The 25,799-nt window shown below is 40.7% G+C and overlaps 1 protein-coding gene across 1 annotated transcript in view; it reads right to left on the bottom strand.

Annotated features, from left to right (window-relative positions):
• The window catches only part of GRM3 (glutamate metabotropic receptor 3), an 86,328-nt gene extending 80,622 nt beyond the window's left edge, over positions 1 to 5,706 (bottom strand). The window contains exon 1 of the mRNA XM_045192741.2: positions 5,105 to 5,706. Coding sequence (XP_045048676.1) covers positions 5,105 to 5,566 — 462 coding nt within the window. The 5' untranslated portion in view covers positions 5,567 to 5,706. The remainder of the gene's footprint in view (positions 1 to 5,104) is intronic.
• Positions 5,707 to 25,799: the final 20,093 nt, after the last annotated feature.

The following is a 25,799-nucleotide window of genomic DNA, read 5'->3' on the forward strand; positions in this document are numbered from 1 at the left end:
ATTTTCCATTCAGCAGTCTATCTGATACTTGGACACAGGAAACTATATTAAAGGCTTCATACCTCCAAGTCCTTCAACAGTTTTTCTGATTTGCCTATAATAACATCAGCAATTCCTGTGTGACTCTTCCTAAAATCATTTGAATTTAAAGGAGGAATGAATAATTGAGGAAGGGCAAAGCTTAATATAAATTGATCAGTGGTAGTCCACTTTTCACACTGTGGCATTGGGTGGAAGAGGAGTAACAGAGAGGGGTCTTTATGTGTTGTTCTCCTTACCCCATGTAGACAAAATGTGACACTGCAAGGGAGTTAGTTTAAGGGGTTATTTTTCTCAAAGGCATGATGTGAGCAATGCGTATCCAAATCTATGTCACGATACACAATGTTACAATGACCTTCTCCCGTGGATAGAGAGTTCCTGGGATATGAATATTACCAAAAATTCTATAAAAGGTTCTGATTATACTACAGATGGGAAGAGGTAGGGAGATCCTTTCAGGGCTCTCCCTGCCCTATCTGTGAGCTTAGCTTTTAGATGCCGTCTAACCCAAATCCCCATTTGTTGCTGAGGTTACTTTAACACTAAGGGGCACAACAATAACTAGGTCAATTTATGCCCGTCATGTTCCAGCTAAAATTTGCTCCAGCTAGGCAAGAGAGACTGACAGAATGGTACACCCTCTGAAAAGAGTGAGGAACATTTTTGGAACATTTCAAAGGACATTTTAGACTGAACAACTTAGGAGCTCTAACTATAGTCTATTTGAAAAAGCACAAACATAAACCCTGCTGCAAAATAAGTACCACAGAGACAACTGATTAGCAAAATGCAACTGGCCTGATTCTCTTCTTGAATAAACACCATTTTCCCTGAAGTGGGTGAGTTGCAGGCTTACAGAGAATTGAAGAAGAGTGTTAAAAATGCTTTGAAAAGAAACATTCACCAGAGGGGGTAGGTAAACCCCATGTATATTGGCTAAGAAAGAAGGATTATGGTGCTAGCTTTCATTGATTACCAAGTTCAGGAATCAATACTGTTGCTTTATAAGAGGGACGACCACAGAATGGTTTGTCTTACTTACTAAGTGATGGGAGAAAAATTATCCAAGTCTGCATCAGTTGTGATATAGCTGAACCCAGCAAATCATTAAGAATTTCTTCTTTCATGTAGTTTTTGTTATCTGCAAACATTGCCTATTGCAGGAACTCACATAGTGAGGCCTATCTTCTCTATTGACTTCCGGGAGAATTCTGCTCCTTTAGTGGAAAGATAATGAAAAGAAGAGGAAGCTGGAAAGAAAGCACCTCCTGAAGCAATCTAGCCCAAATGGGGAGATTATACTATCTAACTGACCAAAAGGGAAGTCGCACGAGTATTACCATTCTCTATAATTCTCTCTCTCTCAACAGCCAACTTTGTGACTGAAAAGTCTATGACCTGGTTTGGGACTGGATGCTACAATTAGATAATAGGATTTTTTCCCCCTTCTTTTTTAAAGGAGGGAGAAAGAGACGGAGAGAAACATCAGTGTGTGGTTGCTTCTCACATGCCGCCTATTGGGGACCTGACCTGTGACCCAGGTATGTGCCCTGACTGGGAACCGAACCAGCGACCCTTTGGTTTACAGGCCCATGCAAATCCACTGAGTTACACCAGTGGATTTGCACTGGGCAGGTAATAAGAATTTTTAAAATCGTGTGGTGGATTTGTATTAGTACATTTCTTCTACAGTTTCATCCTCTTTTTTTCCCTCCTGCTCAGTTCAAGCAAAGACACTTTCCAGTAAGTATTCAGGAAGTTGAAAATAGTTAAAAATGACCTTGGCCAGGTGTCTCAGTTGGAATGTTGTCCCACGCACCAAAAGGTTGTGGGTTCAATCCCTGGTCAGGGCACATACCTAGGTTGCAGGTTCTATCTCCAGTTGGGGGCATGCAAGAGGCAACCGATTGATATTGTTCTGTCACATCGATATTTCTTTGTCTCTCTGTCTCTATCTCCCTTTCTTTCTCCCTTTCTCTCTCTCTAAAATCAGTAAACATATCCTCAAGTCAAGATTTAAAAGAAAATAATTAAAAATAGATGTCAGTTTTGACTGATGGTCATGGAATTTTGTGGCTACAAGCTACATGCTGTCACCATGGTTACCGGACACCAGGGTGTATGATCAGAACTGGTCCAGGAGCAGAAAGAGATGAGTGTGAGAGGTACCCCAAAAATCCTCTCTGCTGAAATGTTTACCTCATTAGTGTACAAGAGTGCCTTAAATTCATCATTAGAATTTATTGTTCTAGATTGCCATCGACTATATTTTAGAATTCTTATTAAAAGACAGATATGTTTCAAGAAGATAATATACTTAAATTATTAGCTGTATGAAAGTCCCCTAGACCTCTTTCATTCATGATGCCTAGCTGAAAGCAAGGCGTTGTGGGAGAGAGTTCCTTGGAAAACCACCTGGAGGTCATTGCATAGATAATTTGCTCCACCTCTGAACTTACCTTGGTTGGGACCAGTGCACCATCTAATTAAGACTGAATAGTCAGGACACCTGAGGGCCATGGAGGAGGGGGTAAAACCCTCACCTTCCCTTCCTCTTCAGCACATTTCCTTACTCTAGTCAAGGTCTCTGTCCTCTTGCGCACAGAAAACCTGCCACAATTTTCTGATTGCCCTGCTCATATCCAGCATCTCAATCACACTGTGGCCCAACTAGCCTTTCTCCAGTGCACCTTTCATTTTATCATCCTCAAAACCTTTCTAAACGTTATTTCTTACCTTGTGAGCCTCATGGACATATTCTGAATTGCAGTCACTGTTATTACATAGCAGTATTGTACTCACAGCCAGGTTTTAAGTTACTTGATATCAAGACTGTGTACTTTACTACTCTAGTGGTTTCTCTAACTTCTGCAACAGTGAGACCTTTCCACAGATTGATTTGCTGATGAGGTACTTGGGGCGCCCGCAATGACTTCGTGGGACAGTTGAGCCACAGGGAGGGGAGGCAATGGAGTTGGTTTAAATGGGCTCTTCCACTGACTTTTCCTGTAATTTTAGTGATGTTTATTGAATCTATTGCTCTTTGGTGAGGCATTTCAATTGCTTTCGATTGATCTCCTCAACAACTTTTTAAGGTAGAAGCTATTAATCTTTCTTTTATAGGTAAGCTAGTACACATTGGGGTTGGAATTCAAACCCAGGTCTTTCTGATGCCAATATCTATACCACTCTTTTCAGTAGAGCATTAGAGTTTTGTTTCTTTATTTATATTGTGGAGATAAAAACTGTATCAGCATTTGTGATTTTTTGAGGAGTGTATAGGTAATAAAAGAGTAAAATTAGGTTAAAAATATCTTTGCCTGGCAGAGTTTGTTAATTACTTTGGATAAATAGATATTTACACATCTGCTGTAGAGTGCTACTTACTTCACAGGGAGAAACTAGGGTTAGAAAGGCATATATATAATCCCTTACTAGTGGTAATATTTGGTGTAATACAAGTATAAAATGATTGGCATGCATCTGATGAAATTTTTATTGAACTATGACAGATGCATATTTTTAATTCTCTCTTCTCAAATAGTAAATTCCATCTCTCTTTTGATCCAAGTGTAGAAATAATGGCAACATTAACATGATATGCTTTGAAATGTGCAGTATTTTCTATCTAATGAAGTCAAAGGGTGTTTATGAAAAATTAATTATCTTAATTACTGATAATATGAGGGTGTGCTCTGAAGAAAGAAAGAAATTTTAAAAAGCTCATTTAGAACAGCATGGAATTGTATATAGAATTTTAAATGCCATGAATCTCTGATATAGAAACAAGGTTATTCTAATACCAATAGAGGCAATTTAAGTGGTCTGTGACATACGAAGACAGCGTGAGTATAATATGGCTTCCTCTAGTGCTTGGGGCTTTGATTATAGTAATTTGGCAGGAAGAAAAGTACATGACTCCTAGAATCATAACCTTTTATTACTGTGACATTAATACTCTCACCAGAAAAAAATATTGAACTTCAAGTAACATATAGAAATTGTATGAGCCAGTTGAAAGAGCCCCAAAGTCCAAAGGATCTAACTGAGTCCTAATTCTTGCGCCACCTAACGAAGAGAGTTTTATGAAACCAGTATTTCCGGGGCTTGGGAAAATGAGAATGTTGAACTAGATGATTTCTCAGTTCATTTCCATCTCTAAAATTCTGTGACCCTGTGAGTGAGTATTGCAAAAGTTTGAATAATATAGTCCTTCTTTCCCTAACAAAATTATGAGAACCAATGACCAGCTTTTCATTAATTTAAGTTGCAAGCAGAGTTGTTCCTTCTCTCTCTTTTGGTAGTAATTATCTGGCCACTCTGCATACCTTTTCAGGTTTATGCCACAAGGAATTGTTTATAACTTATCTCTGAACAGAACTATACTTTAGTAAAAATTAGTGTGGAAAAAATAAGAGTTCAGTGAAATTGTACCTTCTTGTGGTTGATTGTATCAATGGCTTCAGTTCATTATTCCACCATATATATCCACATCCTTGGTGATGAATTTTGGGGCACGTGTCCTGTGTGCAGGACATATTTCCCTACTCCTTGACTCTGGGTTGAGCCCTGTGAGTTGCCTTGATACTGGGATGTTAGCAGATTGATGCAAAAAGAAGCTTGGAAGGGGCCTGTGTTGTTAAGTTGTGTTCGCTGGCACCTCTGCCATCCCTCTTAGAAAAACAAGCTTGGGCTAGCCCACTGATCCCAGTTAGAGGATAAAGGACAACTCGGGGCAGAGTCACTGCTAGCTGAACTCAGCCTTGATCAGCTCACTCCTGTTGATCTTCAGACTTGTAAACTATAATAATAATTAATTTTTAAGTCACTGAAATTTGGGGTAGGTTCTTATGCTGCAGTAGCTACCTGATATACTTCTAAACAATATTGCTAGAGAACTATTCTGTCTGCAAACCTATATTATCAAATACCCATAGATATGAACAATTACACTGTTAATATCATCCATTGATGAAGTTATTAGGGTAGTCTTTCTTTTGTTTCCCCAAGACATACAACGAAAGAGATGCAGTGTTTTAGCAGTAGCCCTGGCCCATCTTACCTGTATGGAAACACTGCTGTAAGAGCCACCAATGACACCTGCAATGAGCAGTGGGCTGTTTTCTTGAATGGCATAGGATCCATCAGGACACATATGCTCAGCTTCATCCACTTTAGTCAAAGATGCCCTGACAAATTCCAGTGATTGCTCTAATGCATAGGTATCCCTTGAGCATGTATCCAAAATGTGAACACCCAACTTCACTCCTGGTAGCAAGTAATCGTCTTTGTTGATTTCATCAATAGCAAACAACATGGCTTCCAGGCGTTGAATCCCTCGGTCTTCATTGATTCGCCCGCATTCTTCAGTTCCAGTGCCTTTTTCATTAATAGGAAATAAGCCCCCTAAAACAAGGTCACCTTCTATTTTAATCTCCTTTCTCATAAAATTATGGTCCCCTAAAGAAAGTAAAAATCCCTTTGAAAACAAAGCTAAGGTAAGAACTTGGAGTCTTGTCAACATCTTCACGAATCCCGTTTCTGTACCTCTTGGAGATATCAATGGACAGAACCAATGTTGCCCACTAGTCTTCCTCTCTCATTTCCAAACTGGATCTTTGTCCCGTCCTTCATATAAGGGAGGAACAGCCTGTCACCAAATTCCTAGAGAGATAAAATTTATATGAACAAAAAGGTAAAGAAAGCAATAGTAATTTCATTGATGGTCCCCATTCAGTCCTTCATAGGATAATGACTCAAAATACCATTTACTAACCACACACTGCACCATTGCCTCAAGCACTCTCCCACAGCATCCTCACTCAGTCCTTACAACCCACTGTAATGTAGCTCTTAGTGGTCCCACCTCTCAGAATTGGTCACCGAAGACGAAAGAGGTAAAGTAACTTGACAAAGTATACTTAGAATGGAGGTAGTATTCAGACTCTGGTTTCTCTAATGCCGAGTTTAGTCATTTACTTAGCTATCAGTAGAGTAACAACTTGGTATGAGTCTTTATCCCCTCTCTTTCAGCTACATTTATAAGCAACCCCCCTTTTCACCCATTCATCCCTTTTCATTTGGAAGCAAACAAAGCACAATTGTAGCTCTGTCACCATTTCTGAACTCCTACCACCACATCCCTGTCCTCCCTTCAGAGATGACCTCTTCAAAAGAATCATCTGCAGCATTGTCCCACGTCCTCTTACCCCAGGTGCTCTCAATCACTGTACTCTAGATTCTTTCTTCACTGCTCTAACAGATGGCTTTGGAAAAAGCTACTACTGATCTGCTAGTTTCTAAATTCCATATACCTGCTGTAGCCCTCATTTTACTTGACTTTAACTGAAATCTTGACTATTTTCTACCTGTTTGCAGTTTTCTAGGTTTCTGTTCTCATGCTTCACTTCTGACTACATCTCAAATTCCATTGGTGAATACCCCCACCCCCAGCCCTTTCCTGAGCTAGCTCCTCCAGTGTTCATAGCTTCAATCACCACTTAAATGACGCCTAGGTTAACTGCCTGCTAAACAGCTCTATGCACACACCCCTCTGACATCTCTAGGTCTATCTGTCATAAACTCTCCCTTCTCTTTGTGAATGGATCTTTGCTGTACCCAGGCCTTCAAGCCAGAAACCTATTAGAGTCCTTCTGATTTCACCCTCTCCTATTTTCTTTAAATCGGCCACCAAGTTCTGCAGGGTCTACCTGCTTAGCACCTCTCAGAGCTGCTGCCTCTTTTTCTATCCCCATTGTGCCAGGCTCTTATTATCTCTAACAGGACCATAGCAGTAGATTTCTAGAGAGCTTCTGCCAATCTCCAAAGCAACTTTTTGTGACTTACAGAAAGACAACCTTCCTCAAGTACTAAACTTTAAAATTTATTATTGCATAATTTGTACAATATAGATGATGGGGAAAGAGCAACTGCTGGCGGCTGCCTTCTCCAGCCCGTGTCAGGCACGTGGTCTTCTCATTTAGAGGATGCAGTGAGTGCTAGTGCTGGGGTTTGCATGGTAGATTGTAGCTCCAGGCAGTTCCATAAATTGAGCTTATTTATTCAACATATGCTAGAAAATATGCATCTCCCAGGAATCAGGCAAGGTCCTCCTGTGAGGATCATGTTTCTGATGGCAGGCTAAGGCCTTTGACAATAGAACTGCCAACAGGTGGAACTACAGAAATTATTGTGTGTGTATATACAGGAGAAAATGCTGCCTTTGTATTAGGAAGTTGCAGCTCTGGTGGGTCCCTAATAAACCAAGAGAAATGTGTCCCCAGGTTGACCCACATTTACTTCTAAGTTTTTGGATCTTTCCAAAAACCCTTGAGTGGGTTTTGGAAACCATTGTGCACGCACAAACCAATGGACTACTACTACTTCTATGGTACTGTTAGTCAGCTTCCCAGCATTAGAGCAAACTCTGGGCAACACACTCACTCTGCTTGCTCACCCCTCTTCCTCCTAGGTGAAGTGAGCTTATTTGACATCCGGAGTTAGATGAGAGAAGTGATGACTCGGACTCCTGGAACATCCACCTGATCATACAGTTGTTCGCCCCTGTGTGTGTGGTGTATAGTATGCCTGTCTGCTCTCCTGCTTTTGTGTATAATTGTGGATTGGTGAAGTGTTATGAAGGAGGGAGCTCTTCTGGCTGCTCCTCTACTCAGTCAGGATGCCTGAAAGCCATGCCACCTGTGTGTTCTTGAGTAAGTTACCAAATGTTAATCTGAATAGTGTCCTGTTGAAGGAAATGCTCTGTCCAACATACAATCTTAATTGCTGCTCAGAGTTGCCTATCTCCTGTTGATCTATATCTACTCCCTGTTGCCTCTGGGTTGGAGAATTGACTTATTCCTGTTCTATGATCTTTTCCCTGGCTAGTTCTTAAGTCTTATTGTTCACTGTGCCCATCAACTTTGTCCCACTTCTGCCTTCAAACCTATGCTTCAGCCATATTGAATTATGTTCACTTTAGTGGACACCAGGATGTTGATGACCTCTTTCTTTTGCTCATATTGTTCCCTTGACTGGAAATGCCCTTCTATACCCATTTGTCTGGCACACGCCCACTAATTTAAGACTCAATAGTCATAGCCCTGGCCGGGTAGCTCTGTTGGTTAGGATGTCATCACGATACATCAAGGTTGAGGGTTTGATCCCAGGTCAGGGCACATACAAGAATCAACCAGTGAGTGAATACATAAATAAGTGGAACAACAAATTGATGTTTCTCTTTCTTTCTGTCTCTTCTTCCCTCTCTAAAATCAATAAATAAAAAATTTTAAAAAGGACTCAATAGTCACTACCAGGAAAGGCCAAGAATTCTTTCCTATTTTCCTTCCCCAGTGGAATTGTTTACTTCCTGCTGTAGCTAGTTCAAGAAATATTTGCTATTCCTTTTATAACTCACATTTGTTTCCTTATCTCCTCACTGGGAATAAATAAAATGGCACAGCATTTAGGATTTTTAAGGTCTGAAGAAAGAAACAAAACTCTACAAAAAACTAAGCCAAGAATGAGTCCACTGTTCAACAGTTTTGATATTTCTCCCTTCTCATGTTAGCCTCCCACATTCTTTCTGTTCCTTTTTCATGGAGCAAGTGATGGGTTGTTTTCCTGAGACACAGAAGTCTTCTGGGTTTTGTTTTGTTTATTTATTTAGGTATGAACCTCAGCCATGACGGCAGCAGTCTTTGGAATGCTCAGTGTTAACCCAAAACCTCTCTGGGAGATCAACCACAGGGTACCAGAAAGGCTAACACTAATGTTTTAAAAAGTTGATTCTGCAGTAGAATTTTTTAAAATTTCATATCAATTTCTGATCTCTCTTTGATCATTATGTGCAATTTCCTTTGAAGCAAAAATGCCATGGAAGGCAAAAGACACCACAATCATTGTCACTAGTGATAAAGAAGCAGAAATTTCTCTATAAAATAATTGTTTTATGTGCCTTATAAAATAGAGTAATTAATTAAAAGAAGGTCATCAGCACAGTCTTATCATTATGAAAAAATGCATGTATCTCTTGAATATGAACTTTGACTACATAATGGGTAAAGATGACAGCATAGTTCATGGAAAGCTTAATTCTCTCTTGGGAAAATGCTCTTAGTCAAAGATGACTTCAAATGAAACATCACATTACACTAAAAGTAATAGTGTCTATCAGTTCGCCTGGTTCACACGTAGGAGCTGTGTTTCATGCACCTCTGTGTGTTTAAGGACTGGCATAGTGTCTGCAATCCAGAAGATACTCAACAAATATTTCTTGAAGACACAACAATTATGTCTGCACATGACTTTGCTATTTTATTTGTGACATAGGAAATGGGAATTCGAGCAGAGAAATGGATTGTTTTATTTCATTACCTACTTAATCATCCCTGGTGCTCTTATCCTATTATCCTCCTCAATGATAGAACTGTCAACAGGTGGAACTACAGGAATTACTTTGTATACGTGTAGGAGAAAATGCTCCCTTTGTATTAGGAAGTTGCAACTATGGTAAGTCCCTAAAAAGCCAGGAGGGATGTGCCTCAAACTTGACGTACATTTACTTCTTAAGTTTTTGGTCAGGAGAATACTAAATTAGGCATATGCATATTATCTTATTTCAAAGTTTCAGGGATGCATTCATTCATCAAATATTCATTGAGTACCTACTATATGTGCTAGGTCATGAACTGGATACGCAACTGTAAACAAATGAATATTATCTCTGTTGTCAACATTGTAAATGCTTAGATATATTTATGTGGAAAGTGATGGAAAAGTACTCATATCTATTTCTAACAACTATCTCTATCATTTATGAAAATCTTAAAAATAAGTATATCATAATTTTCTTTAACATAGTGATTACTATTAAATGCTTGACTCAAAAAGTAATTCATTACAACTTATATATATGATATGCATTTAGAAATTAGATACACAGATCTTAAAAACAAGTTGACTGGCAAAAATATCATGTAAAATATTTTTCTTTCAAGTCCTCTGTCAGGGGGGCATCTTTAAGAAATATTTAATGTAGTCTTAGAGAATTACAAATTAAAAATCAATTAGAGTAATACTTAATTTAAATACAGTGTCTTAATATTTTCTTATTTACCTTTTCCTTAAAGCAGAATTTATAATGATTAAGATTGTAGGGACAAGCATAATTTTAAAACACTTAGCATTATTTAAAATGAAGCCTTAAGAAACTAAAAGAACAGGAAAATTAAATTTTAACAGTGACAAATAGACAAATACGCTTAATCCAATGCAACTGTTTATCTTTGAGTAACAGTTTATCGGATTGTGGGAAAAGGCACCAACTACTTCCCTTCAGGTTCCTTTCATTATAAATCAGCCAGCAGCACTTTCCCCAGATAAACAGGCTCCCCACTGCAGCCACATCCATATGCAGCCAGAGAATTGCAGCTCAGCAGTCAAAGTTCTTCATTCCAGGAGGGACGCTGAGTGATGTGTTAACTATAAACAAGCATGTGTAGCCCTCTCCATAGGCTACCTGCTCACCCATGTTTTATTAATCCATGAATTAATGGAATCTCAGAGGTTCGCTGTGAATATAACCCCTGGAATATGTGGGCAGGGGGCATCTCTGTACTCTGCATATGCTAATATGTATTTTCCTTGTCTTTTGACTTTGCACAGGGACTTATTGTTGGAAGTAAAATCCCGTTTGACTCAATGAATAAGTAGTTTATCCCAGGGAGATAAAATGCCAGACAACTTGCTTGTTCTTGACTACAAATAAATCCTTAAGTTGCGGAAGGGCTTCTGAGCCTGCACCCAAAGCCTGCACAGCCAGCAGATCTGAAGAAAAGTTAGGGTTAGTACTGGCACATGCAATTTGACTATAAATTTGATTATACATTTTTCAGCTGCCAGAATTATAGGCAAAAAAAGACTTGGACCTTGTTCTTAGACTGCCTTGTTCAATTGGGTACACAGAGGCTATAGCTAAGCCGGCATTATTAATAGCAGAATGTCATCCTTGCCCCATTTTAATTCCTTTACTCTTGCTAGGAGCAAAGGTATTTTGTTCCAGAAGTCATTAATAAGTTGTTATGAGTAGCTGACTATTCCAAATACAATCATTTTTATGAGATCTAACTTAAAATTTCTACTCCTTTATAGCCTTCCATGTCACTCCAGCTGTAAGGGTCTCTTCATTTGCTGAATTCTCAGGTAGTTTGTTTTATATTTATCATGATGATCATATTTTGTTTTATGCTTATTTGCATAGTTTTTTTAAAGTTGAAACTTAATAATAAAAAAGCCAGTTCTTTCTTCTCCATTAGATTGTAAGCTAATGGAGATCAAGGACAATGCCTTAAACATTGACGTGTTTCCACAGTGACTCACGTATAGTTATCAAGTCTTGATTACATGATAAATTCCAAGTAGCATGAAAATCTTTTAGAGACTCGACAGGGTTTTGAAAAAATAACTTGGAAATTCCATTTAAAGAATAAAGAAGATCGCTGAAAAGATCCATTTGAAAAAATGTTGTAGTAGGTCAAGATTCAACTTTGGCACTAGAGAAATTCAGCCCAAACACCTCTGATCTTTGATGACTTTTAAGAAAAAAATATAAAGGAAAACTGGAAAAGTCGAGAGCACTTGGAGAAATTAGAAAGATTAGAACACACATCGTCGATCTGGGAGAGATTAGGAGGCATGGAAAGCCGCCTGCCAAACAGCAGGTCGAGTTCTTTGGAAGCACGAACAACAAAGCTCAAGAGTGGAGGCCAAGCTTCTGGGTTCAGACTTCGAGTTAGGGAAGAGAGTTCTGCATTCTCTCAAATTTTTCTAGTTTGAAATCCTACAATGCATGTAAAACTTCAAATAACCAAAAGATTAGTTCAAGTTGTGGAAATGCATTGATCAGACCCTTTCTGGTAGTCTGTTTTATTCATAGAGAAGATGAAAGAAGCCCAAGAGCACTATGTTGCTGACTGCACTGAGCAGGGGGTGACTACACTGAAGAGGGGGTGACTACACTGAAGAGGGGGTGACTACACTGAGGAGGGGGCGACTACACTGAGGAGGGGGCGACTACACTGAGGAGGGGGTGACTACACTGAGGAGGGGGCACTGCCAATTTTGATGATGAAACCAGAAGGGGATGGTGAGGAAGCCAAGGGGAAAAATGCTTACTTCACTATTTTGCCTTTGAACCTCACTCCCCCACCACACACATAAAGTCATGTCTCCCATTTCCTTTATCTTCTGAATTTAGAGGAAAGTGTTTTTAGGAGGGAAGCAAACAGATTTATAATTGTGCTAAACTTTGGTCCTTAGGGCAGTTGCTAGTAATTTACTTTTAATCAGTAATATTAACTTGGTCACTGGCCTCCAAAGTAAATTGTTATTTTTCTAAATGCCAACGTGCACAGTATTTTCCTGGGTGTGTGTGTAGGAGTGTGTGTGTGTTGCCATCTCAGCTGTTTTTTCATCCTCAAGTTTCCTAACCTCATTACAAAGCCTTGGAATTGGAGCCTCCCCAAACTCCCTGCAGTCTACCTTTGTCCTTTTCCTCTTAGAAGCTGCCAAGTCTAATAGAAGTTACAGGTTTGTCAGCATGAACAGAGCGTACAGAAACTGGGTTTGTCAAAAACTTTCTCTCTAGCTCTGGACAAAATTGCAATGGGAAAAAATGGAGGAATACCTGTTTACAAGGGAACATTTTTACCTGTCGGCAATACGATCCATTAAGTGGCTATTATTAATATGTAATGTCCTGTGTATACATAGTCCGTTCTCTTGAGTCACATCAAACTGTTTTGCACAATGAATGAACTCTTACTGCTTCCTGGTGAGGAAGAATTACATTATATATTGCTGAAGAGAAAGAGAGGGAGAGAAATTGTCCAAGGTAGTATTGGGAAGTAAATATAGAATTAGGATTTAAGAAGGCTTTTATCATTATTGACCAGTCAACTCTTACAAAACAGAACATATACACGTTTCTGCAAACATATCACCCCCATCTCTCTAGTTTTCCTCAGCATGTGAATGGTAAAATATTTGAAACAGCACCTTCTTTGCCTAGTGCTAGATGAAGTCCTTAGAATATCTATAGCCAGCTTCTGCTTCTGGCCATGTTATAGTAACTGGTATTGGACTTGCCCTCCTCCTGAAAATAGCTATAAAACTGGACAAAATATAAAAGGCAAACTGTGATCCTTGAGACAAAAAAACACATGAGGGAAGCTACACGGTTACCCTATGTAGCCCCGGCCTTCTGCAGGAAGACGCTTCTCTTCCATGAGGCAGGAGGAGTCTAGTCGCCCTCACTGGCAGCGATTAGAGTGCATGGGTTCTGAAGTGGTTGCGATCTGTGGGGCAGAAAGCTGAATAGAAATGATGAGCATAACCATTAGTCTGGAATTCCCCTTGTAGTTTGACTGATAAGCGTCTCTTTCTAAGTTTTTTGGAAACCATGTTACAATTTCCCATTGGGAACCAACACCTGTGTTCATACAGTGAGGTGAGTCCATTCCTGGCTTGATAAGTGGTTGTGACACACATGACTGACCAGAGTGCCATGTGGCCCTGGCCACAGCAATTGGTTCCAGGATGGACCTGTGTCCAAATCATTGCCAATCAGGGTCGACCTGAGGACATTTTTTAGAACCACCAGGAGAAAAGCATCCTCTTTCTGTTACAGTGACTGAGAAAGATGGATGTAAGTCCAGAGCTGCTGGCAGCTATCTTACCACCCTGAGGCAAGAGCCTGTCTGATGCATAGCAGAGAGAGAGAAACAGGGAAAACTGACTGTAGGAAAATGGAGTCAGTCAGGCTCCCTCACCAGATATCTGGGGAACTGGAACTTAGCAGTGTTTCTATAACTGTGCTTGACGGCCCACATGTGCAGAATCAAGGTCTGTTCTGTAACCAGTGATAGGCTATGTTAGCACCCAACTGGCTTGGTGTGCACTTGGTAAATAAGGGAGTTGGGACTTTCTCGTGTGACTCACTGCTTGTGCACCCCTGAATTGCCCCACCCCGGAATAAAGGCATATCAGATAGCCCGATGACTCAGCCAATTTTCTTCTGTCTGCCCAAATGTCATGTGAGCCTGCCCAGCATTGAACGGTAACAATATTATATATGCTATTTATATATAATATAAATATTTATATTGGACACTGACAATATTACATATGCTATTGAATTCAGCTAAAATTTCCCAGTTATGTGAGACAATAAATTCCTCTTTTTTGCCTAAGTCAATTTGAAATCTGTTTTATATCACTTGTCAATAGTGATTCCTGAATAGAACCTCTCTTCTTTTTCCATCCCTTTTCTTTAAAGATGCTAAAATTTACTGAACACCTACTTGGTGACAGAAATTATGATTAATGTTCTACAGAGATTATTTTACTTAATTCTGCAACACGTGCCTTACTCCGTAGGCCCTTCCACAGACGCCTGACGCTGTCCTGCATCTCAGACGGCCTGAGGATTCATGATGGTCCCCATCGTGTCACCCTGTTTGGGATGGTTTTTCCCGGAAATGCAACTACTCCAAAGTCATCTCTTCCTTCGTTCTCTTATCAGACTCCTGTTTCCTCAATTGTCGTACTTATCACAAATAAAATCATCTGTTATATTAAGCCACCAGTTTTTTAACACATTAATGCAAATTAATTTGTTACCCTTTTAGGGATGGTCAAATTTTTAAATAAGTCAAAACATTGGCTTAAGAAAGAAGAGACATTTTAAATCATGAAGTTTTATACCCCAGTGTGCAGATAATGCAGTATCAGGGCCTGTTTGATATTCTTCAAGTTACAGCTGTTGTGAACCCCATCCTCAAAGAGAAACAACTTGTATATATCAGACACTGTGAGACTGTGCGCTTAAAATAACTGCCGTCAAATAGGCAAGTAGATGCCATTGGTAAGATGTCTCCAGCTCTTCTGGTCATTGACATGACTAAAATATTTTTTTTAGTTCTATTTTGTTGAAATTTGGGGGGCAAATTATTGGTGTACTTTAGTTGGCTGGTCCGGGCTCTCAAGACCCATTTATACATGTTCCTTCCCAATCTGTTTAATGGTATCACATTGGTAGCTTCAAATTGGCCAACAGTGGGAGTATTTATATTGCAGGGATCCGCCAACCTTACTAACCATTCCCCTCACAAGTCCCGAAGATCTCGTTGTTAAACACTGACCGGCACGCCACTGGTGGAAGATTTAACAATGCGGTCTTAAAATCGATTCCTAGAGATTCAGATTGGAAGAGCCTGGGAAAGCAATATTACACGATGCTTTAGACCAGTGTTCTTCTCTCTGCAGGTCACAAGCTATTCATGTGTCATGAAATACATTAGTGATTTACAATATGCAACTTAAAAAGAAATAGAAGAGTTAAAAGCTAATAGAAAATATCAAAACACTGATCCAAGGCATGCAGTAAAGCTGAATATTATTTTCTAAAACACTTTGGGGTGCGTTTATGTATGTATAAGCGTATGTTTTGGGTTACAAGGTGAAATAATTTCTTATTGCTTCATGGTCAAAAAAAAAGTTTGAAAGTCACTGTTTTGCCATGTGGGCTCTGTGGCCAAACAAATGTTTGAATCTACTTCCTGACCTTGGCATATGGTCACCTCTCTGTGCCACGTCTTATGTATATGTAAAATGGAGACAATATTAGTACCTATCTCATGGGGCTGTTTTTAGGGCTAAATGAAATGATTAATATATAACAGTTTGCTGTCAATGACTGTTAGCTGCTGATAGAACTCTTGACAATGAGGATGACTTGAGGATGGCTCCCATGACATGGAGGGGTATTCTAGGCTCCTTGTATAATCACCTATAGTCCCAAACCACTGTTGTTCCTCCCTAGTCTTTATTCCTGATTTAGTGAACACAACAGCCCAGTGCTAATCATCCAGCCTCCTGCCTTTTTCCTGTCTGATTTTCAGGAGCTATGTGATCTTGGGGAATTGCTTGTTGTCTGAATGATGCAAAGTGGGGCCTAACGCCTAAGATGTTCAGTAAATTCTGTTTTTTATGGGTACTAAAGACCATAAAATGCCAAGAGAAGATGGAAAGTGATCACTCAAGAAAAAGAGGCAAGGTGCTCACAGCAAATTGATTCATTCTGTTTCTCTAGCCAAACTTGTTTTCATCCCTATTCCCTTGATCCTCTCCTGTCATACTGAGTTTTAATGGGAGGGGGCTGGGCACCTCTTGTTCTGAGTCTGTCTGGACAAGGACATTAACTGACTCCTCTGCTAAGAGCAGAATATTTTTAAGATGAAGCCAGCCAAACTGTCCTATTTTTATTATCCCAAGGCATTAGAGGCCTCAGCTACAGGGGTTTGGGCCCTAGCGGCTGCAACAATTATTAGTCTTTAAATTCTATGGCAACCACTGGGCCTGTGCCAACACGTCGGGGCTGCCTTCTGCCCTCTTACTCAGTGCCTGCGTGTGTTTCAGGGAGAGCTGGTCCCTCTGTCTCGGTGCTCACCCAAGTGTGGGAAGCTCCTAGGATATAGCTGTAACTTGAAACATGGATCTTCAAAGAGCAGGACTAACGTGTCTCTTGTACAGCTTGAACCTTTATACTGGTTCCGAGTTTATCTATGTTTCTAAAAAGACCAAGAATAACACAAAACTCTCATATAACACAGCCTCAAGGTGCGCTTCCCTTTCTTTGTGTTACACCCAAGTTATCAGCATGAAATTATGGCACTCTGATGTTACACAAAAGCCCATTTCCCCAGGCAACAAAGGGAGAGGGCAGACTCAAAAGAGTGCATACTGCACGAAGCTGCTTATATAAAGGCCAAAACCAAGCAAAAGTAAAGTGCGGTGCTGGAAGTCAGGACGGATTTCAGGCTGCGGATGTGGGGAGTTAGTGACTGGAAGGAAGCACGCTTCGTGAGTACTGAGAACGTTCTGCTTATTGATCTGGATTCTTGTTTCATGGGGGAAATTTCAGCTTGTGAAAATTCAACAAGCTGCATAATTATGTATATTACATGTCAGTGAAAATTTAAAATGAAAAATCCAGGCTAAAGTGAAGCAGGATGGCTAGCAGGTGGCTGTGTATTTTAAAAAAAATGGCTTTATACGACAAATTGGCCACAGGGGTATTGACATAAACTTGCAGCTGTGGACTTAGTGGGGACACTCACCCTGATGAGAAATTCCCTTAACGTCTGGTGAGAGGCCCTGGTGTAAAAGTGGTTTTGGCCATGCAGAGGCCTTCTTCTCATTACAACAGGAGGCCGGCCCCTGTGTTTGCCTTCCTGTGTCTAAGCAGAAGGCAGGAATATGAGGCAAATGACAAATGCACCAGTCACAGTAGGTCTGACGACCAGCACCTGTGAGCTGACAGGACAAGCTCGATGAGAATAGAAAGGTGAAAAGCGAGCTCCACCCAGAGAAGCTGAGCTCCAGGCCCATTCTCCAGTGACCAACTGCTGGTTTCACGGGTCGGATTCTGAAAGGTGAATGGAATTAATCTTTGTCTTTATTATGGTCCAGCATTCAAGAAATTCTGTTTGATCATTAAAAAAAATCACTATAGTACCTATTGTGTGCCAGGCCCTCTGACAGGTTCTGAGGATATAAGGATGAGTGGGACAGCACCCCTGCTAAGTACAGTTTAAAAAAAAAGTGTTTCTTGGGACTATGTTAAGCATCAAAAGCTAATTATGAAATTTATTTTGCAATAAACCTGACGAAGACCAAAGGCTTCTCTCTCATTGTCACAATTGTTTGCTTCTACCACCCAGGTTGGGATAGGCAGCGCATCAGGCAGAGTTCCAAGTGCTACAGATGCCACTGCTCTTTTCAGATGTGGCTAATCTCTGAGTGCCACCTTCCTGCCTTCTGGGATGCCTGGCGCCAATTCAGGTAACTGAGAGACAGGTGCCCACAGAGACCAACTATCGGGCCTGAGATCAACATGCCAGTAGGTAGCAGACCTGGAAATATATCCCAGGCATCTGCTTCCATTATCTTCCCCGTGCTCCCTATTTCTGCTTACAGCTGACTCCCTTATTGAGAAAGGCCACACACCATCGTATAAAGTTGATTTTAATTATCCTTCCTGTCCCAGTGTTTTAGGTACACATTTTTTCTCTACCATCAAGCTTTTGTCAAATCTTGGTGGTGGTTTTGATCGTATTCGGCTTTCTTTTCCCCGTTGCATCTGTTAGATCTTTGTTTCTGACACTTCAGCCTTCTTTTCTCTGGACTTCACATACCTTTTCTTCTCTCCACTCGGCCTATTCAAGATACTGTTCAGACCGTGTATTCTGCACCTGTGATCACTGGAGCAGATTCAAATATCTCTTGTCACTTTAAGTTTAGTCTTAGCCTCACCAGTTTCACTCACTCTATCCATTTACTTCTTTCCTCTGTTTCTTTACATCCAGTTTTTCTTAGCTCCTAGGAAACATGAAGGTAATATCTTATGCTTTCTCTTTTCATTCTTTTTTTTAATCCTCACCTGAGGATATGTTTATTGATTTTAGAGAGAAAGAGAGAGAGGAAAACAAAACCCATTGATCTGAGAGAAAAAACAATCAATCATCTGCCTCCCTCAGGAGCCCTGACTGGGGACGACACCCACAACACTTGGGGGCATAGGAAGACACTCTAACCAATTGAATCTCCTGGCCAGAGCTCTCTTCTTTTTTTTTTTTCTTTCTTTTATTGATTCTAGAGAGAGGGGAAGGGAGCAAGAAAGAGAGGGAAAGATCTTCGATGTGAAAGAAAAACATCAATCAGTTGCCTCTTGCACATGCCCTGACTGGGAATCAAACCTGCAACCTTTCGGTTTGAGGGACGATGTCTAACCGACTGAGCCACACTGGCCAAAGCTCTCTTTTCATTCTGAACTCAGCATATTTTTTTTCTAAGTCCAAACATTAATCTAGTTGATTTGCTCATGGAACTAGTAAAGTCTACATTATTTGGTTTGTCCAATGTGTATTATTCTAGGGAAAACTTGTGCTACATGATTGGTCATAGTCTGTGTCGCAAAAGCATGCCATTGGTGACAAAGTGAACTGTGGTGCACATACCTGACAAGCTTGGAGCAAACCCATTACAGTAGCTGAACTTGTGAGTTCCCACAGATCTGTGTAAATTAGTATGATCTTGTCTTGTGATGGCTAATGTGTTGCTAGCAAGTAAATAAATGTTTTCTTTGTTTCACAGTTTGCAGTAAACCCTAGTTTTCTTTTTCACTAGATCCTTTATTCCTGAATGAAAAAAAAAATTAACATTTTTGAACTCACACGCAAGTTGGTTTATATGCGCTCACTTACTCCTCCCAAGATCTCTGTTATAAATTGATGAGTAACACTGGTTTAATACTACTCACTCAAGACTCCTCAGTTACTGAGTAGTGGAGCAGATGTCTGATTCCCAATTTTTTGGCCGTTCCTTTATTACTCCCTGCCTTTGGGAACTGTGTCTGTACCTCCCAGAGGACTCTGAAAGGGAGATAAGCAGAGCATGACATGTAGGTCACCTTCAGTGGCTTGTCTTTGTGGTGCTTTGCTTTCCTTGAACACAATTGTGTTACCTTCACTTAAATCCCTCACATATTATTGCCTCAAAAATATTTTGTCTCAGGTCTATGTACATTCCTGTTTAGTTTCAGGGGACCCTTTCCTACACCATGACACTTGGAAACGATTCTAACTAGGGAGGGGCCCTCCGAACTCGCATTTGTTTCCACACCTGACATCCATTAGCCTTCTCATCAGGGCCGTCTTTGGAGCCAACTCCATCCACTGTCCAGATGTTTCTTTCACCGTGGCTTAGCACAAGACATTTACACCTTGCTGTTTAGTATACATATGGAGTAATAACCTTGGGGAATTTCCACAGCCCCGAACTGCAGTTCCTGTGAAATTGTAGGCAAAATTAGCTCAGTAGTGTGGATGTGGACCTAGTCAAGCATCCCCCTCCACAGCCTACTAGTGACCCATTTCACAGCGGGAGAGCTGCCACCTTATGAGACCCGTGGTGGGACACGCAGATGTTACCTGAAGGATGGCATTGCACATGGCACCCGGAGGAAAACTCAGTAACCAAGGGAAAGCAGGTTTTGTTTTAAAACATTCTTTCTTCATTAGGTAGAAAACTTGTAGCGGTAGTAAGAATTAGAAAATGAGGTCTGATTTTTTTTTTTGCTGAGAAATATCACCTCATATTGTAGCTAAAACTATAAAAAATGAGCATATGGATTTCCTTACGATGTTGCATGGACTTTACATGAAATGTAAATGCAAATGTACTTGCTGGAACGTTAGCGTCTGCGTGTGTTAAATGATGTATGTGTGTTGATCAAAACCCATTCTTAAACATTTGCCCTCTAATATTCTTCTGGGGTGTGTTTTATTAGAGCTGTGGAAGCTTCACATATGGGTGCCGAGAACAATGACAATATCTTTGACATGTGTGCTAAAAGGAGAAGATATGGGTTGGGGGTGGGGAGTTGATTTTATGACAACCAATGAAGAATAGAACAGGAACCTAATTCTATGAAAATTTTCACAGTATACCTCTTTTTTTTCCTCTCCCAAGGATATGTTTATTGATTTTTAGAGAGAAAGAGAGAGAGAGAGAGAGAGAGAGAGAGACAGAAAGGGAGAGAGAGAAACATCAATGTGAGAGAGAAACATTGATCAGTTGCCTCCTGTAAAGCACCCTGACTGGGGATGGGACCCACAACCTAGGTATGTGCCCTGATTGGGAACTGAACCCGCAACCTTTTGGTGTACAGACGATGTTCCAACTGAACTATCTGGCCAGGGCCATGGTATCCCTCTTAATATACTAATTCCACTGCCGCTTTCTCCATACAGTCACTAACCTCTGCATTACAATTAAACGTGTTCTTGTTTTTAAAATCTGAATATGCATAGATTATAAAATGTGTTAGTAGGAAAGCCTTAGATATCATCGAGCCTGACCCTTGATGCTTTCCATTTTCATGTAAAAAATCAGAGTCCCGTGAGAGGGTCATGCTTTAAAACCCAGTTAAGGGCTCTTGCCTTGGATGAAATCTAGTCTGCATATAGGACATATCTGGGAACATCTGTGGATGTAACACACTGTTTTTTTTTCTGTTACTTTCCCCCAAATGATTTGGAATTCCTGCTGATATTTCCCTCCCATTAGACGAGATTGTCCCTTCCCGAGGGGACAACTAGTTAAAGAAAGAGTCAGGGATACTGGCATGAGTTGGCCAAGGAAGAAAAAGGTATTCTATTGTTTAATCACAGGAATGGATGGCAACCAGCTGCAGGAAACATAAAGTGTGTGTTGGCCACATGCTGCTGCTCTGAGAACAATGGTGAGAAGTGAAAGGTTAAAACAAAAGCAAAAAGCAAAATAATAGGTATATCCATAGGTTGTCTCCTGCCAGGTGAGGGGAAAAAAAGGAAGAGCGTTTCCCTGAGGAAGGCAAGTACTTCAGTCTACTGAGCTTTTGAAAGGAAAAGTTAACCACAGGGAGACAGGAAAAACAACAGTGGAGAGGACCAAATACAAATGCTAAGTGTTTCTTAGCATAAACGTTAGCTCCAGGCTGTGCTGTTTAGTGGGGTGTGAAATCACAATTAACAGAGCAAGGGTTTTGTAAGTGAGCAGAGGCTGCTTCAAATTACATCCTGCTATTAGCTGCTTTTAGAACAACCACACTGAACGACTCCATGTTTATTGGACTGTGATATGGTCTTGAAGAAATCATTAATAAACACAGTTGATTATAGTTACACTTACTGTGTTGGTATTTTAGATCTCAACAATTTAGGTTGTTTCCCAGTGTGATGCAGAAGCAGGAAATGGGTAGAGTTGAGGGCGACCAGAGCAGCTGGTACCAAGGTATTCCAACCTGGGGTTTTCATTTAACTATTTGTGTACTTCTGTTAAAATTATTGTATCTGGACTTCACTCACTGTGGTTTAGGCTAAAACTCTTCGGTATCTAATGGTGTAGACAGATGAGTGGGAACTCAGAGAATACACCTAACCCGTAAGGAGAAAAGAGGCTTTGATGTATGTAGAAGATTAAAGATATTAAATATCACAATTGTCCACGTAAAAGCTTTTTATGAACTCATAGAAAATGTGGCCTAAAATATAAAAAATAAGTCCATGTCAATTTTCTTCTCCTAAAATAATCGCTTTGAAATCTTTTTCAGCCTCTAAGATATTAGGCAGTCCATTATTATTTCTCTTTTGATATATATTAGTTAGGGCTTAGAAGTTGTAACAGAGAGCATATTTTGTGGATAAAACATTGTTTCGTTGAGTATACAGAAACAGCTAAGCTGATGTGACAGTTAAGTTTTTACCACTTGGCTCATGGGTGGCCTGCTTAATTTTTTCTCAGGGTAACTGGATGCGTAATGGAATCATGGACACTTACATGTGGAAGTGAACTTATAACTGTCTCTTCCAACTTGGAGGGCCCGGAGCAGTGATTGGCCTTGTCTACATTATTAAATCCTTTGAAACCAGAGCCAGGACTAGAGAACTCAATTTATGGCTCTGAAGTCCTCTTTAACTATGTTGGCTGCACTGAAGGTGTCAGTAGCCTTTGCTATACTCCACCTGCAAATCAGTACGGGGTTGACATCAGAATCTGAAGCCAGTATAAGGCACACGGCTGCTTTCCATTTTTGTCAGGCCAATATTGCGTGACGTTTGCCAGACCTATTATTCAAAGAAGCTGATTCCAAATGGTCTGCTTTTCCCAAGAATCACTAAAAGTACTACTGGATCTCTGTCCAATATTCTTTTTGAGTAAAGTGATACAAGCTCTTTGAAATCAGCTTTTCCGATTTTGGCATTAGAAAATGCAGCAGGCTCGGAATTCATCCCGGCTTAGAAGGTGAAACAAAGGTGACGAGGGCCACGGCTGGATTCTGATGAGTGATAGGGCCTTAGGAAGTGTCTGAGCTTTAGATTCCCCATCTGTAGGACAAAGGATGGAACTGAATGCTCTCCAAGGTAATCTCTAACTAGCACTTTTTTTTTTCATTCTAAGTTCAATGTTGACAAATATTTCTAGGATTCTGTCCGTCTATTTAACTTAATAACACTCCTTTCTATTGAAGTCATTCATTCTCTCTCTCTCTGTATATGTATGTGTGTCTGTCACACACATATATACATATACATACATATACATACATATATATACACACACACATATACATATATATATCTGACCCTCTATGAGTCATAGATTTGGTTTGGTTTCCCAGGGGTGGGGATACGTTAGTCCCATCCTGCCATTCTTTCTCATTTGTCTACCCACCTCCCCCAAGGATGGAACACAAATGAATTAGTCATAAAATAAAGATTAGAGAGGCAGATGTGGAAGACATTAGAAAAATATGCTGAGGAACTCAATACTATTGAAAGATATTTAATGTTTGCTGCCTATCTATAAGAAGCTTTTTATTTTGGGCAACATTGGAAGAAGAGAAAGGGAGGAAAAAAAGGGAGAAAAGAAAAATTCTTATTAAAAGCCTATTTTGTCTGAAGTGTGGAGCTAGACCTAGGCATACAGTTCTGACTTGGTCCTCTCTCTCACTGGTTCATTCAAACTAACCTCAACCAGTCCACTTACGTGCCAGCCCCTCGGGTGCAGAGGTGAGTGGAACACACACAAGCTTTTCTCACAGAGGTGAGCTCACTTCATCGGGTAGATATTTATCATCAACTTTACATAAAAGCAGTTCCGCTTTTGTAAAACTATAAACTTTTTAAAGAAACTTTGAAAATGTGGGCCTTCCTTTAAAAATCCCTCCTAGCCATGAATGTAAAACTAACTGGATACGTGTTCACATTTTACTATAATGATGATATAAAATACTGTGTTTCAAATTTTCTCACTCCAAGGGCCCAATTTTTTAGTCTTCTAAGTTCTCGGTAAGCATCTCTTCAGGGAGGCATTCACGCCATTTTGGAAGAGTGAGGCTGAGTGATTTCCCCAAGGTCACAGACTGAGGTGGCAGTAAGCCCTGGATCCAAGGTGCCTGCGGGTGTCTGGGAAAGATACCTGGTTATATTTTTTTCCACCTTCCTGATGGTTCAGTCAGCTTTTCTGGTGTCTAAGTTTCCAGGTTTGGAGGGTGGTGTTCTAAACCTAGGCCTGCCTTCTCCGAGGTGGGCTGGCACTGAAACAACAGAGGCCTCTCTCTCTGGCTGTGGGCGAGTGCCCCACTCTACCCCAGCAGCAGGCTGTGGGTAATTAGATAAAGCACACCTCCCGCTGCCCTCAGGGGCTTTGGGCGCACCTGCCAGGTCAAACGCACTTTATCTCGGTCAAGCATTGCCTGTCCCTCTGCTGTGGCCAAATGCCCAGACATATTGCTGTTGTTGAACAAAGCCAAGTGGAGAAGAAAATGACCCAAATGCCAGCACTGGGAGAGTTATGAGATCTAAGGGAAATTTCCATAAGGTAACATACGCAAATGAGAAAGCGTGACTTTCCTTCTCCTCGTAAATCACACAGCCTTGTCCCACAGTCCATGAAATGCCAAGACGGCCAGTATACCCAGATTTGGCCACAGCAAAGGGAACCAACATGGACAGTTGGCTAGGGGCCCAAGGGCCTAGGCGTGAGGACGACAGCAGAGCCCATTTCTTCTGCTGTTGGTCTCAATTCTGAACACTTCCAAGAGTGGTATCCTTGTGTCTTTGTCTTTACCCTTGTTCTGGTCCCCATCCTGGACTTCTTTTAAGTGTTTTAAGAGCTCACGCTCAGCTCCTTATTCATCTGTTCCCACCCCAGAAGGCTGACACACGCAGTAGACATTTGGCCCTTACTTCTGAGATGGCAGTGCTCATCCACAGCCTCACGTTGCAGATATGGAAGCAGGAGGTTGGAAGCTTCTCTGATGCCCTAGTAGAACCTAGTGAAAACCCGCGGCAAGTAGTCTGCTGGGGAATATTTGTGACACCTGCTCTGAGCCTCATGCTCCTCTGGGCAATATTTCCTCTTGGTGAGTTCTTCATGGTTTCCACGGTAGAATCAACCACATAGCCCTCTGCAACTTTTTTCAGGGCCCCAGAGTACCTGGGAGAAATACCAATATTTTATTAGAATGCTACAGAGGGCAAGAGTTTCTGGCACTGTACATCTGCGATTGCACTCCTTAAAGGAAAGCTTTAACATTCTCCACCATGGTGCTTGGCTCAGCCTCAGCCATAAGCATCCTCCTCCCGGGGAGTGGGGGGTGAGTGAGTTGTGCTGCTGGTGAAAACACAAGAAGCAGAGCCCATAGTGGTCGTGGGGGGCTTTTGGTAGTGGACTTACAGGGAGAAGAGCCAGATTGGCGCACTAACGTTGTGAAGTTGCTCTAGGATCTCAAACAACTCTTTGTTTTCAGTTTTCTCATCTGCAAGATAGTGCGAATATGATAACACCTAGTTCACAATGTTGTTTGTGAACTCAAATGAGATATGTTCATAGATGGGCCGTGTAGATTATATAAAACCTTACAGTGGAATATCTTACTATCATTGTCTTAGCAAGCTCCCATACTGAGGAATTACATATAAAAGTGGTTTGGGTCAGACTTAACATTAATTAGTGCATTCATGTATATATAATGGATTTGGAGGAGGTGCTGACCACTCCCTTCTAGCCCATAGAGATCTTGGTCCCCAGCCTCTAACTAAGTCTGCAAGCCTATTGTTAGATTTATTCCTTATACAATGAGTCTCTTATTATAA

Source organism: Desmodus rotundus, chromosome 6 (genome assembly GCF_022682495.2).
Source record: "Desmodus rotundus isolate HL8 chromosome 6, HLdesRot8A.1, whole genome shotgun sequence".
Taxonomy (NCBI): Eukaryota; Metazoa; Chordata; class Mammalia; order Chiroptera; family Phyllostomidae; genus Desmodus; species Desmodus rotundus.